Source organism: Diabrotica virgifera, chromosome 9 (genome assembly GCF_917563875.1).
Source record: "Diabrotica virgifera virgifera chromosome 9, PGI_DIABVI_V3a".
Lineage (NCBI taxonomy): Eukaryota > Metazoa > Arthropoda > Insecta > Coleoptera > Chrysomelidae > Diabrotica > Diabrotica virgifera.
Window position 1 is genome coordinate 204,501,895 of NC_065451.1, and position 16,323 is coordinate 204,518,217.

The 16,323-nt window shown below is 31.8% G+C and overlaps 1 protein-coding gene across 4 annotated transcripts in view; it reads right to left on the reverse strand.

Moving 5' to 3' along the window:
• The window catches only part of LOC114329783 (zinc finger protein 664-like), a 107,007-nt gene that overhangs the window by 43,306 nt on the left and 47,378 nt on the right, over positions 1 to 16,323 (reverse strand). For 2 of the 4 annotated variants that reach the window (XM_050662469.1, XM_050662468.1), the window contains exon 2: positions 4,434 to 5,600. The exons of the other annotated variants lie outside the window; for them this stretch is intronic. In XM_050662469.1, coding sequence (XP_050518426.1) covers positions 4,450 to 5,600 — 1,151 coding nt within the window. In that variant the 3' untranslated portion in view covers positions 4,434 to 4,449. The remainder of the gene's footprint in view (positions 1 to 4,433; positions 5,601 to 16,323) is intronic. 4 annotated transcript variants of the gene reach the window in all.

Sequence of the window (16,323 nt, forward strand, 5' to 3'; positions counted from 1 at the left end):
CGGAGCCATGAATATTTCTTTCGACCAATTCCTCTTTTTCCGTCGATCTTTCCATTGAGTATTAACTGCAGCATCGTGTATCTGCTACCTCTCATTATATGCCCCAGATATTCAAGTTTTCTCTTTTTTATCATCTTCATTAAGTCACCTTCGCCTTGACCTACTCTGTTTAAGACTTCTCTGTTTGAAATGCGTTGAACCCAAGATATTCTGAGCATTCTACGATACGACCACATCTCAAAGGCTTCTAATCTGTTCATCATGTTAACCTTCATGATCCAGGTTTCACATCCATATAGTAATACAGGATACACATAACATTTTAGGAACTTGATTCTTAGTTGTAAGTTCAGCTGAGAGTTGCTCAGAATAGATCTAAGTTTCATAAATGCTCCTCTTGCAATTTCTATACGAGTTTTAATTTCTTCATCCGGATTTAGTGTCTCGTTTATCCAACATCCTAGGTATTTAAAATGGTTAACTTTTGTTATTGATTCATCATTGACAATTAGTTGCATAGGGCCGACGTCTTGTTTACTAACCACAAGTAACTTTGTCTTTGTTGCATTTATGTTAAGTCCGTTATTGGAGCATTCCCTAGTGACTCGATCTATAAGGAATTGAAGATCTTCGATATTTTCAGCCATGATCGCGGTGTCGTCTGCATATCTGATGTTGTTAATAGTTTCTCCCCCGATTCGAACTCCACATTGTCCTTCCAAGGCTTCATTAAAAATTATTTCTGAGTATACGTTAAACAAAGTTGGGGATAACACACAACCCTGTCTGACACCTCTTTGAATGCAAATTTTGTCTGTTTCTTTGCCGTCTACCAGAATAGAAGCTTCTTGATACCAATATAGATGTTGTAAAAGTCTCAGATCTTTATCGTCTATTCCAATCATTTCTAGATATTCAAACAACCTATTATGTTGAACTCTATCAAACGCCTTCTCAAAATCTATAAAGCAGACGTAAATTGGTTTCTGTACTTCCCATGATCGTTGAAGTAATGTTAACATTGAGAACAGAGCTTCCCTTGTTCCCAATCCTTCTCTGAAACCGAATTGTTTGTTTCCCATTGTCTCTTCACATTTCTGCTTGATTCTATTAAGAATTATCTTAAGAAGTAGCTTGAGAGACTGGCTCATGAGACTAATTAGTCTAAAGTCTTTACATGATGATGTATTAGGCTTTTTTAGAGAACTTAGAGAATTAAGAAACTTATTAGAGAACTGCTAAAGACTGTTAAACATCTAAAAATGTCTTATCTGGGACATATAGTGAGGGGAAATCGATATAAAATATTACAACTGATCCTTAAAGGCAAAATAGAGGGCCGTAGAGGTGTAGGAAGAAAACAAGTTTCTTGGTTAAAAAACATTCGAGAATGGACTCAGATACCAAATGCAGAGCAATTATTCCATATTGCAGAAGATCCAGAAGCCTTTGCAATGGTGATCGCCAACGTCGGATGATTCTGATATGGCACGTGAAGAAGAGAAGTAGAATTAAATTATATTTGATGGCACTTTTTTAATTCTTAAGCATTCCCTATACCTGACTGCTTTAATTTGTGAGTCATTCATAATTCTTTCAGCCAAACATTAATTGCAACAAAAAATACGTGAAATTTTATTAGGTGGCCGTGAAAATATTCAATCAAAAATAATTTTTAAAAAAATACAAATTAATCTAAATTGATCCGCGGACAATCGTTTTTACCTTGTGATCGTGATTTCATGACAGGTAAACTAATAAGGAGATCTGATCGTGTTTACCAGCCTGACGAATATGAGAATATGATTTTAATTTGCTGAAAAGTAAATCCGTTTACTATAACGTCTATTAGACACAACGATATTCTTGCCTTCAATAACTGGTGGCCCAATTTTTATAAAAAGACGTGCAAATCTTTTGAACAAAAAGTTAGTTTAACTGTGTCCCAATTTAGACAGTTCACATATTGCAGCAAAGCACCAGGTTATGTTACTACATCCGAGTATACAGGGTGTTTCATTGGGAAAGTAACATACGTTAACTGTAGAAAGAGGACAGTTAGGCGGTTCAAAAATACCATACTTAATGGGTCTTACTCCATTAATAACAAAGATACTTGGTGTTTTATCTATTTTGCCATTTTCTTAATTGTTTCATAACTTTTTAACCACACCATATATTTATTATATATTTGGCACGCAAATATCATTTAAGGTGTACAATAAACTAATTTATTTACAATTGTAAAAAATCCAGGTCCGGATTAAAAAATATTTGAAAAATGTTCCGACCCAAAAACAACACCCTGTAAATTAAATTTTTTTAAAATAGATTTTTCAGTTGAAAAGAGGATGAAAAACTAAATTTAGTGGTATACTTTGAATTTTCGGCAAAATGATTTTTCTGGTCAAATTTTGAATTTGAATTCTGAAATTATGTGAATTGCGAGAGCTCTAAGTACAAAATAATTGAAATACAGCTTACAACTTATCAACCGCACTGCATATTGATTTTATATTTAACAAGCCAATATTCTTTTAGGTGTCCAATCAATTAATTTATTTACAATTATAAAAAATCCAGGTCCGGATTAAAAAATATTGTATAAATGTTCCGACCCAAAAAAAACCCTGCATATTAAATTTTTTTTAAATGGATTTTGCATTTGAAAAGAATATGAAAAACTAAATTTAGGGGTATACTTTGAATTTTGGGCAAAATGATTTTTCTGGTAAAATTTTGAATTTGAATTATGAAATTATGTGCATTGCGAAGCTCAAAGTGAAATAAATTAAAATATGACTTAATTTTAATTAATACCATTATTTAATCTAAATTGGTAAAATATTAACATTTGCACACATAACAATAATTTTTTATGGTGGTAATTTTGAATAAGTGCTTTAGTTCTGAATAGTTATTATACTACAAATTTTCGCTGTTTGTTATAATTTTTAGATACTTTGTTGATTAAATTGATGTATTCTTTATTGACCCTTTATTATTTATTCATTATTTAAAGATGAATATTCGCCATAAACTATTTGTCACACATAATTAAAAAACACTGAAATGTTAACATTTTACCAATTTAGATTAAATAATGGTATTAATTAAAATTAAGTCGCATTTTAATTTTTTCTGCTTAGAGCTCTCGCAATTGACATAATTTCAGAATTCAAATTCAAAATTTTACCAGAAAAATCATTTTGCCGAAAATTCAAAGTATACCACTAAATTTAGTTTTTCATACCATTTTCAAATGCAAAATCCATTTAAAAAAATTTAATATACAGGGTATTTTTTTGGGTCGGAACATTTATACAATATTTTTTAATACGGACCTGGATTTTTTATAATTGTAAGTAAATTAATTGATTGGGCACCTAAAAGAATATTCGCGTGTTAAATATAAAATCAATATACAGTGCGGTTGACAAGTTGTAAGCTGTATTTAAATTTTTTTCTACTTAGAGCTCTCGCAATTCACATAATTTCAGAATTCAAACTCAAAATTTGACCAGAAAAATCATTTTGCCGAAAACTCAAAGTATACCACTAAATTTGGTTTTTCATCCTCTTTTCAACTGAAAAATCGATTTTAAAAAAATTTAATGTACAGGGTGTTGTTTTTGGGTCGGAATATTTTTCAAATATTTTTTAATCCGGACCTGGATTTTTTACAATTGTAAATAAATTAATTTATTGTACACCTTAAATGATATTTGCGTGCCAAATATAAAATAAATATACAGTGTGGTTAAAAAGTTATGAACCAATTAAAAAAATGGCAAAATAGATAAAACACCCAGTATCTTTGTTATTAATGGAGTAAGTCCCATTAAGTATGGTATTTTTGAGACCGCCTAAGTGTCCTATTTCTACAGTTAACGTATGTTACTTTCCCAATGAAACACCCTGTATAGAAGGCCTTTTATGCCATACATTTAAATTGGTAAAGCCAAATGTTAATTCTCAATTTCCTACCGACAAAGCATATACAGAACCTGTCCCAATCAATGAAGCAAACAGCAGACATTAAGAAAATTTTTCAAAATATGTTTGGAAACGATTTAGGTTTCTATTACCGTATTATCTCTTCGAAAGTCGTTAAGAAAAACGAGGATAACTGTATTTGACGATTAGTCTTATTGTTAATAAATATTTCTAAACAAAACCAATAAATGTAGTTTCAGAATTGTGTTTTTTTGTAATTAAGTGAAAGAACAGTACATATACACGATACATTTTTGCAAATATCCTTTTTCTGGACTTTGTTGTAATAAATTTTATTTGGCTATTTAATAAATAAGCTCAAAAGCTACAATTTGACAATGTATGAAAATATCAAAAAACGACTAGTTTTTTGTTTAAATGTTTTTTTTTGTTTTCTTAAAATGAAAGTTTTGGAGATATACTACTCTTTCACTCACCGATTCACTTATATTATTATATTGACGTGTTCTCGTTAAGATCTTTTCTAGTATGTACTTTCAAATGGCGTTTAAAATGACCATTCTGAGAAAACTGCTTAGAACAAATCTCGCACTTGTAGTAAGGTTTTTCTTCAGTGTGCACTCTCAAATGTGTTGTTAAATTATCTGCTCTACTAAAACTTTTAAAACAAATCTCACACTTGAAATGTTTTTTCCCAGTGTGCACTCTCAAATGTGTTTTCAAATTACATGTTTGACTAAATTGCTTAAAACAAATGTCGCACTTGTAAAGTTTTTCTCCAGTGTGCGTTCTCAAATGTGTTTTCAATTCACTTGTAGTACGAAACTGTTTTAAACAAATGTCGCACTCGTAAGGTTTTTCTTCAGTGTGCACTCTTAAAAAATGTCTTTTCACTTCACTTGAAGTAAAAAACTGTTTGAAGCAAGTTTCACACTTGTATGGTTTTTCCCCAGTGTGCACTCTCAAATGTATTTTCAAATCACTTGAAGTAAAAAACTGTTTTAAGCAAGTTTCACACTTGTATGGTTTTTCCCCAGTGTGCACTCTCAAATGTTTTTTCAAACCACTTGAAGTAAAAAACTGTTTTAAGCAAGTTTCACACTTGTATGGTTTTTCCCCAGTGTGCACTCTCAAATTATGTGTTTTCAAATTACATGCTTGACTAAATTGCTTAGAACAAATTTCGCACTTATGAAGTTTTTCTCCAGTGTGCACTCTTAAATGTACTTTCAAATCCCTTGCAATACGAAACTGTTTCAAGCAAGTTTCACACTTGTATGGTTTTTCCCCAGTGTGCACGCTCAAATGTGTGGTTAAATTATCTGTTCTACTAAAACGTTTAAAACAAATGTCGCACTTGTATGGTTTATCTCCAGTGTGCACTCTTAAATGTATTTTCAAATCACTTGCAGCACGAAACTGTTTTAAGCAAGTTTTACACTTGTGTGGTTTTTTCCCAGTGTGCACTCTCAAATGTTTTTTTAAACGCTCATTTCGAGAAAACGTCTTAAAACAATCTTCACATTTGTAAGGTCCTTGTCCAGTCGCAACAGTCATATTTTGATCTAATGTTTTTCCTTCATTAGATGAATGTTTAGATAGTGTCTTCATCATTTCCAATTTGCTCTCCTCTTGGGAATAACCTAAAATAAAAAAAAAACAATGTATGTCATGCCAAAAAATTGCATGACACGTTTTTTTGATAATCGTTAATAGTAAACAGTAGCGTGTCATCAATATTTTTGGTTTTCGAAAGTTCTGCGAACTTTCAACAGTGAGGCAACAGTGCGTCGGCAATATACGACAGTGACATCATACTATTAAAAACAATACTATTCTCCTTTTCATGAACATTTTTCAGTGCGTCACAAATTATAGAAAAAAAGGTAAGTCCGTGATAATACACATTTATGACATTTATTCTAACGTGACATTTTAGTTAAATCTGACAGTTGTCAAATTTTATTTTCAATTTGGAATAAAACCAAATCAATTGTGTCTATTGCATTTATAAAATGGTATTTTCTTTCATTTGTATAGTCTTATAAATTGTACAGATTATATTGATAATATTATTATTTTATTTAATAAATAATTCTTTTTTGATTATGGCATAATCTATCGACAACTAGAATAATCACCGAACTAGAATAATTACCAAAGTATTCAGCGACGTGCCTTTTTTCTGTCACATACAATTTAATGCGTTAGAGAGAAATCGAAAAACTGTGACGCACTGAAAGATGATCATGAGAAAAAGAATAAATTGTACTCATCTCATAGGCGTGCTAAATGTTGCCAAGTCAGTCATGTTCGATTTCTTGCTATAGAAAATCGACTTTTAGTAAATCCAATGTGACACAAAATCTAGGCATGGGATAAAAAGTTTATTTGAAGAAAGTGTATTTTTTTTGTTCTTATTAATGGCGGTACAGGCTCCGTTTTTGCAATATTTTATTTAGTTATAGAGTAATTTCCAATACTAACATATAGTGCAGTCACTGAAGGTTTTCACCTCCGATTTCGTTGAACCTCCATCGATTTTTATGAAAATTGGTGAGTAGTTAGAGGATACCTCAAGGAACAAAGGTGACATGATGCCAACTTGCGCTTTTACCCTGGGGGTGGATGCCACCCCATCTCGGTGGTGAAAATTATTTCATTAAAAATATACCATAAATCGATAGAGGGACAAATTCTAAGCAAATTTTTTTATATAATGTTATTAATATAAATCAACACTTTTTGAGTTATTAAAGATCAAAGATTTTATTTTTTCGTAAAAAATGCATGTTTTAAGCAGTTTTTCACGTATAACTCAAAAACTTTAAGCTTTTACAAAAAAGTTATTATTACCAAAATTAAAGATAATAAAAAATTGAATACATTTCTTATTTAAAGAACTACACTCATGTTAATTCAAAGTAAGTTATGGGTAATTGAAGGTATATTTTTTTCGACGAGTACGCAAATCTAAGTATTCAAGCTTAAATAACGGGAAAACTATGCATTTTATAAAATATACTTACAAAACACTTGTCAAAGTACTTCGGAATACCTATCAAATGAGCTCCATAAGACGTTAATAGCATCAAAACTAAGCAAGTTATGATGAAAATAAGAGAACTTTTTGGAATTTTTTTGGAAAAAGTGAAAAATAAAACATCGCCATTTCCACAAAAATTAAAATTTATAGAAATCCTTACAAGAGTTTCTTTATATTAGCATAAGTAATGATTTTGACAATTTTGACCGGTTTAGAATACATATTTTTGAAAAACAGATGTAATTTAAAAAAATCAGAATTCTTCAGATTATCGTTATTTTCATTTTCTTTTAATAATTTTTTTTTTTTATTTAAACAATATAAATACACCTAATCTACAAGATTAATCAGTATTTTTTCTTTAACCTAATTTCCCTAAAAAATGTTTGTAAACTAGATGTCACCTGGTCCATCCTAGCTTTTTTTTACATGAAATGTCCACTTCTTTATTGTGGCTACACAGCACAGCACTGACTCTGCTTTTCACTAATTGCTCACGTATTTGTTGTGGCTACAATACAATGCACAACACTAACTAAGCCCGGCACAACTTCACACATTACACGAGCTCGAACGGTTTAGTCCTCTTGAGCCTTCGCATCTGGGGTTCGTTGACAAGAAGCTGAAGTGCTTCATGGTTGGGATGCTTATGGAGCCTGTCTTCATGTCTCCTGGCGACTTTCTTGATTTCATTTGGAATAGATTCGATTTTAAGATCTCTACGCAAATCGTCGTTCCGAACATACCAAGGAGCACATACAATATTCCTTAATATTCGGTTCTGGAGCGTTTCTAAATTTCGGTAATTACTTTTTTTGGTACAGCCCCATAATTGTAGGCCATAGGTCCACACCGGTTTCAATATCTGTTTGTAAATTAGTACTTTGTTCTGGATGGAAAGTTGAGAGTACCTACCTATTAGCCAATACATATTTTTGTACTTTATCTTCATCTGTTCAGTTTTCTTTTTAACGTGCTCCTTCCATTTTAGTTTGACGTCGAGATTTAAACCCAGGTATTTCGCTGTTTTTTTATTAGGAACAACGTTGTTGTTTAGGATAATTGGAAGATTATTGATTTTCTTGTTAGTGAAGTTAATATGAACTGACTTCTGTTCATTAAACTTTATACGCCATTTTTTGGACCAGCCTTCTATACCATTAATTGCATTTTGTAAGTTAATCGTAGATTCCTCTATAGTTGCTCCTATTGTCATGACTGCTGTATCATCAGCAAATGTGGCCAGTTGGATGTTTTCCCTCTCCGGAATGTCAGATGTGTACAAAAGGTATAGTATTGGTCCAAGAACGCTACCTTGTGGAACCCCTGCATTTATTTGCTTTAACTCAGAGTACTCGTTTTCCATTTTAACTCTAAATGTTCGCTGGTGTAGGTATGACTTCAATATTTCAACGAGTTGCATAGGAAATATTTTCTTTAGCTTCATTAACAGACCGTCGTGCCATACTTTGTCAAATGCTTTTGCGATATCCAGGAATACTGCCGAACAAATTTTGTCCCCTTCCAGTGCTTTTTCTATTTCAGTTACTATTCGATGGATCTGGTCAATTGTGGAGTGTTTATCACGAAATCCAAATTGATGAGTTGGAATATTTTTTTGTTCAATTATATGGTTCATTCTTCGTAGTAGTAATTTTTCAAACACCTTTGAGATTATGGATAGTAAGGAGATTGGCCTGTATGATGTTAATTCATGGTTATCTTGTCCTACTTTTGGTATCATTATAACCTCTGCCGTTTTCCAAAGGATGGGAACATATCTAAGCCTAAAGGATGCATTTATTAGTGTAGTAAGCTTTACTATGGCTTTTCTAGGTAATTTTTTTAGTATCTCACCATTGATCAGGTCAAACCCAGGCGCTTTTTTTGTATTGATGTTTTTGATTAATTTTTGAACTTCTTTTGTAGTAGTCAGTTGTATGTTAACAGAATCAAAAGCTACTGGTTCATCGTCTACATGAGTTTCCCCAGGGTTTGGCTGAAATATGTTTTCTAAATAATCAGCGAACGCATCCACTTTCTCTTTGGGATTTCTTGCGCATGTTCTGTTTTCTTTTCGTAGAGGAGGTACATGCTGAACTGGCTTATTTATCTTTTTGGCTGCCTTCCAAAGGGAGTAATCGGTGCATTCATCATCAGTTAGTTCTCTCAGGTACTTATTGATTGATTCGTTTTTAATTTTCGAGATTTCCCTTTGCAGCTGTTGTGTGAGCCTATTAAGCTTATTTTTATTTTCTTTAATTCGAGTTCTTTGCCATATCTTCCGAGCCTTTCTTTTTTCCTGTATCAAGTCTCTAATTTCTTTGGGGTACTTGTTTCCTACTGTTTTTCTTTGGATTATAGGTGTGTTGTTCCACGCTGCCTGCTGGATGTTTATCATAAATAGATCGGTTTCTTGTTCCAATTGTTCTGTCGTTTGAATAAATCCACTGAACTCCACTGAGTTCTTTTATTAATAACTCCAAAAATACTCAATATACGAAAAAAATGATATATAATCAAACTTTATTTTTTTCTGTATCAAATATTTTCCTTTTTTAGTATTTCTGTAGGGTACAAAATAACCGAGATAGAAACGTTTTAATCTTAAATTTTGCCTGCGAGAACCATGTAACTGGGCAATTTAACCTTTTATTATTAAAAAAGTAAGGGGTCTAAAAGATTAAATTTAACGTGGTTTAAAAGTCCTTAGTTTTAGCTTTCAAATGGTTTTTAGGCAAATCTCATGTCTCAAAATTAACGGAGTTATTAAAAAAAATAACATTTTTTGGAAAAATTTTTAAAAGACATCTTTTGAAAAATTTTTGGAGCATAAATTTTAATGATATCAACTTGTTCGTAAGCTCATCTGATAGATATTTTTAAATACTTAGACAAATGTTTAATAAGTTTGTGTTATAAAATGCATCATTTTCCCGTTATTTAAGCTTGAATACTTAGATTTGGGTAGTCGCCTAAAGAAATATAGGTACATTCAATTACCTATAACTAACTTTTAGTTAACACTAAAACCGTTCTAAAACGTTATTCTAGTAAGGGATTTATTTCGTTTTTTAATATCTTCAATTTTGGTAATAATCATAACTTTTTTGCAAAAACATAGTTTTTGAGTTATTTATGAAAAATCGTTTAAAAACATGCATTTTTCTCACGAATAATTAAAATCTTTGATCTTTAATAACTCAAAAAGTTTTAATTTATATTAATAATTTTATATAACAAATTTTGCTTATAATTTGCCCCTCTACCGCATTATGGGGTTATTTTTAATAAAATAATTTTCACCCCCGAGAAGGGGTGGCATCCACCCCCAGGGTAAAAGCGCAAGTTGGCACCATGTCACCTTTGTTCGTTGAGATATCCTCTAACCACTTACCAAATTTCATCCAAATCGATGGAGGTTCAACGAAATCGGAGGTAATAGCTCATATCCACCTTCAGTGACTCCACTAATATTTCTCAAAAACCGCCATTCTTTATTATATTACGAACATATGTGTGCCAAATATCTCGACAAAATATTCAAAATTACAGCTGCAATCTTGGACCGCGTTTTCCGCGCTCCACTGTTGCCTCTTAAGTATTGTGCTAGCTGTGTTTTACTGAACTTCACCAATACCATTAAATTCAATTCATTAATATCACAGAAGCAGTATTATTGCCATGAGCAAGACCAAATTCAATTCTTCTTCTTCTTGTGCCACTCCTATCGGAGATTGGAAATCATCAAGGCTACCCTGACTTTGTTTACAGCTGACCTAAAAAGTTCATTAGTGGTGCAGCCAAACCACTCTCTCAAATTCCGTATCCACGACATTCTTCTACGGCCTGGATTCCGTTTTCCTTCTATTTTTCCTTGCATTATATTTTGAAGTAATGCGTATTTATGACCTCTCATCAGGTGACCCAAATACTCGAGTTTTCTTCGTTTTATCGTTAACAAAATTTCTGGGTCTCTTCCTATCCTTCGTATTTCTTCAAGATTTGTGATTCTTTTAACCCAACTTATCTTCAGCATTCGACAGTAGCACCACATCTCGAAACTTTCAATATTTTTTATGTTGTTCTGTTCGAGAGTCCAGGCCTCTACACCGTATAACAGCGTGTTAAATACGTAGCCTATTCGCATTCTTAATCGTAGAGGGATGCTTATTATATCTGTTGCAAAAGAATTTTCTCATCTTTATGAAGGTGGCCTTGGCAATTTCGATACGTCTTTTTATTTCATTGTTTTGGTCTCCAGTTTCGTTTATTAAAGTTCCCAAGTATTTATAACTTGATACTTTTTCAATTTGAATGCCGTTTATACTAATATGTGCTGGTTGTGTCATGATTTTACTGAAGACAATATACTTGGTTTTTTTGATATTAATGTTTATGCCATAATTGTTGCAAGCAATATTTATGTTTGTAAGTAATCGTTGTAATTCTTCTACTGTTCTTGCAACTAGTACAGTAGTCCAAGTAATGAAGCTTAGAATAGAACAAAACCTCGCAATTTTTACAGAATGGATCGATTTGCTTGAAAATTTGAGAATAAGTAGTGGATAGTCCAAGAATCAAAATCTATATGATGCCGAAAGGCGCTTTTACCATGGGGGTGGTTACCACCCCATTTCGGGGGTGGAAATTTTTTATTATATGTAGACCGCAAAAGTTGGTAAAAACATTTATTCTAAGCAAAAAACGTTCTATACATTTTTTTGATAAAATCAATACTTTTCCATTTATTCGCTATCGAAAGTGTTAGTTTTATATCGAAAAAATCAATGTTTTTAATCAGTTTTCTGCTAATAACTCAAAAGTTTTCGTTTTATCAAAACAACTTTGCTAAATAAAAATGTACCTTTTGAAAAATAAACAAATCTGGTTTTTTTAATTTTTTTAAAACCAATAGTAATCGAGCTATACTTTTTTATATGTTAGCTCTTCTTCGTCAAATGCTAAATATTGTATGTTGTTCTGAAGCTATTTTCTTGTGGCATTTTTATAATCAAGTACATTCAAATGGGAAATAAGCCACAATTTTACCTAAAAATGATTTTATTAACGTTTCGACGCCCAAGTCGGGTGTCTTTATTAAAATGTATAATACGTGTCTGAATTGCCGATATAAATGAGTCAGATTAAATAAATTATTAGAAGAATTTTTTACTAAGCAACAACATTTTTGTTCATTTAGTATTATTTTGCATTTTGACAACGACACCCGACTTGGGCATCGAAACGTTAATAAAATCATTTTTAGGTAAAATTGTGGCTTATTTCCCATTTGAATGTACTTGACTAAATATTGTAGATTCAAAGTCAAACGACGGGAAAACTTTGCATTTTTCGAGGATAACTCGTTGAAACTAATTTAAAGTATTTAAAAATATTTATCTCTAGAAATAAAAAGAAGAAGTCTCTAGCTCAAAAATTAAGTAACTTGTAATGAAAAGAATGTCAGTCCCTATTTTTTTCGGCAAAAAATTTATCGAAAACAACCCCCTTTTTACCAGCCTAATTAACATTAGTCACTGGCCCTATTTGGCCTTCTTTATTTATGTATTATTAATAGGTTCTAGAAGTTTGACCGGCTTAAAATTATTAGTTTTTAATAAAATGGAGTTAAAAGTGAATAGTTAATTTTTGTAGTTTGGTAAAAAATTCCCTTTTCTTCGGAATAGAAAGATTAGCCTCAGAGATACAAAAAAATGTTTAGATATGAAATTGTAGTTTATTTAATTCCCAAGAATATCGTTTGCAAAAATTTTTCCTACGGCAAAAATTGAGTGAGATATTGACAATTAAAACTTGTAATAACATGCAAAAACCACATTTACCATCCCTTTCAAAGTCACCTCTTTTTGAGACTGAGGATTTTAAAAAGATTTAATATTAATAGCCTTATAGATCTCATAAAAACCTATAAAATTCTTTATCACCAAACTTTCTTAGATAAAAAAATTAGGTTACGGTTAAAAAATCAATATATTTTTTTGAAAAAAAAAGAGAAATCCAATTGGAAGCATAATAATCCACCCCGAAGATGGGGTGGGGGTGGCAACCACCCCCATGGTAAAAGTGCTTTTCGGCATCATATAGGTTTTGATCCTTGGACTATCCAATACTTATTTTCAAATTTTCAAGCAAATCGATCCATTCTGTAAAAATTGCGAGGTGAAAAGCTTCAGTTCCTGGACTACAGTGTCGTCTGCGTATCGAATATTATGTATAACCTCTCCATTGATTACGATTCCTTCATTTGCTTGCAAAAGGGCTTCCTGACAGATGCTTTCACTATATACATTAAATAGCAGTGGTGACAAAATGCATCCCTGTCTTACTCCTCTACGTATTTCTATTGCTTTTGATATCTCGTTTTCCATTTTGATGTTAGCTTTCTGATTCCAATATAAGTTGAGAATTATTCGCAGATCTTTATTATCTATGGCTTTTCTTTCAAGAATGTCTCTTAGCCTATCGTGGCGTACTCTGTCAAACGCTTTTTCAAAATCGATAAAACATGCATGTACTTCTTGATTAACGTCTAGGCATCTTTGTGTAAGAACATTCAAACCGAAGAGAGCTTCTCGAGTACCTAGTCCTTTTCTGAACCCCATCTGTGTATTACTAATATCTGACTCCAACTTTTGATAAACTCGGTTGTGGATGATTTTTAGAAATATCTTTAGTAGATGGCTCATTAAAGATATTGTTCGATGTTCTGAACATTCTTTTGCATTGGATTTCTTTGGCAGTGTAACGAATGTAGACCGCAGCCACTCTTGAGGTATAATACCAGTACTGTGTTAAATAAGTGCAATATTATACCTATTGATTCATCATTCAAGAGCTTTAGTAATTCAGTAGGAACCTCATCGGATCCATTTGCCTTTCCAGTTTTGGATTCAATACATACTAAGAAATGTGCTTTTTTTCTGAGGTGAGAATCTTCTAAAGAGATCTGGAAAGATGACCCAGATACTGATAAATTCGCCCAAGCTATGTTTGAATGTTGCCGAGGTTAGTTCGAACGCCTACCAACTAAACTCACCCCCTCTTCCAGCAGCGCGGCAGGGACATTTCTTGGCGAAAGTAACTTCGAAGCGCACTACCGCGGCCCACAAATTAATCTGTGACAAAGTGTAGGGTTTCGATGAAAGCTGTCTCTGAAGGGCGTATCGTTGTATATGTAGGGCCATGGTTTAAAAGTGCAATGACGAGTATAGAAAACAAAACATATAAGTTGGTATATAGGACATATACATAGATAAAACTAATAAGTTAGACTAGAACATGTATCCAGTGATGTCGAAGTTAACTGTCTCTAAAGGGCCAGTATTGTTGTTTAATGACCAGGACCATGGTTTAGGAATATAATGACGGGAATAAGAAAACAAATATATTATGGTGGATAAGTAGGACAGATGTACAGATAAATCTAATGCATTAGACTAAAATATGTGTTTAATGTATTAATAGCACAAATTAAAAAATTGTTCTACTAGTTTTTCAGCCTATTCTCTCATCCTGTCTCGCTCTATCCAGCATCTCCTTTTTTGATGATTTTCGTTGTTATTTTTAGCACATGATCGAAGTTCTATCTGCTCTGCATAGCTAAGTTTAGTATAATTAAGTATTTTCTATGGGAAATAAGCCACAATTTTACTACAAAATGAATTTATTAACGTTTCGAAGCCCAAATCGGGTTTCGTTGTCAAAATACAAAATACTATTAAAATAAACAAAAATGTTGTTGCTAAGTAAAAAAAATTCTTCTAATAATTTATTTAATCTGACTCATTTATATTGGCAATTCAGACGTATATTATACATTTTAAAGTAGAAGACTTTAAAATGATATCGCCAATATTTATGAGTTGCGTTCCTGGGACGACTTTACTATTGAAAAATTTTATTTAGGTGAAACATCAAGACCATTAAACGTTAGAATAAGTGAACATCAGTCTTATATTATAAATAGAGAATTTGATAGATCTCAAATATGTCAACACGCATGGGATAATGAACATAGAGTTCAGTGGAGAGATTCAAGTATAGTCCTGAAAGAATCAGATAGTAAAAAGAGAAAAATCAAAGAAGCGGCTCTAATTATGCTAAATGAAACCAATTGTGTCGCAAATTCCTCGGTAGAATGCAGTAGGATGTGGTTACCCATACTGAAAGAGGAAGTCAATAGAAAGAAAATACCACGATTAGTAGGTCAATAACATATCGAGTTAGTACAAATTTTATATTTTAGTATTACTTATTGTATATCTATGTATTATTAATATTATTTATAATTTAAACATATTAAAGTCAGACTTTGGTATTAGTTTTTTGAAGGTAAATTAAATGTAAAACCAAATACTTACGATATCGGGATAGTATCACGAGGTTTTTTCCTGGTTTTCCCTCGTGATTTACTATGGAATCTCTAACGCGAGAATTTTACTGTCATCGTTGCATTTGGTTGTCTTTTTAAAGACAGATCACATGCTATGATTTTTTTGCGACGGATATTCTTGAGTTGGGATTGATTTCATGTAATCGAATGAACTATCTTTTAGTAAAGTCGTCCCAGGAACGCAACTCATAAATATTGGCGATATCATTTTAAAGTCTTCTACTTTAAAATGTATAATATACGTCTGAATTGCCAATATAAATGAGTCAGATTAAATAAATTATTAGAATTTTTTTACTTAGCAACATTTTTGTTTATTTTAATAGTATTTTGTATTTTGACAACGAAACCCGATTTGGGCTTCGAAACGTTAATAAATTCATTTTTTAGTAAAATTGTGGCTTATTTCCCATAGAAAATACTTAATTATAAAAATGCCACAAGGAAATAGCTTCAGAACAACATTAAGTTCAGTATATTATTTGGCGTGACCTTTAAAATGTCTTTTCAAGTCACTTGCAACACGAAATTGTTTCAAACAAGTTTCACACTTGTATGGTTTTTCTCTAGTGTGCGTTAAAACAGTTAAAACAAGAATTAAAATTTTTATTTACATCTAATCAAACAAAATTTATAATAATAATTCAGATTACTGCAGCCTAAAATATACAGGGTAATTTTCTTTAAATTTAAACAAATTTTAATGGTTGCAACAAAATTAAATTGTTAGTGACCTGTAGTAGGTTATTGATTATGTACTATAGAAATATAATTTTTTTTCTACATTAAGGTTTATATTATCAGGGTTGGAAAAAACCCGGGTTTTTTTTAAAAGCCCAACCCGACGGGTTTTTTTGGGGATTTTCAGTTTTTTATTTAGATTTGATATATAGTTTCTACTCTA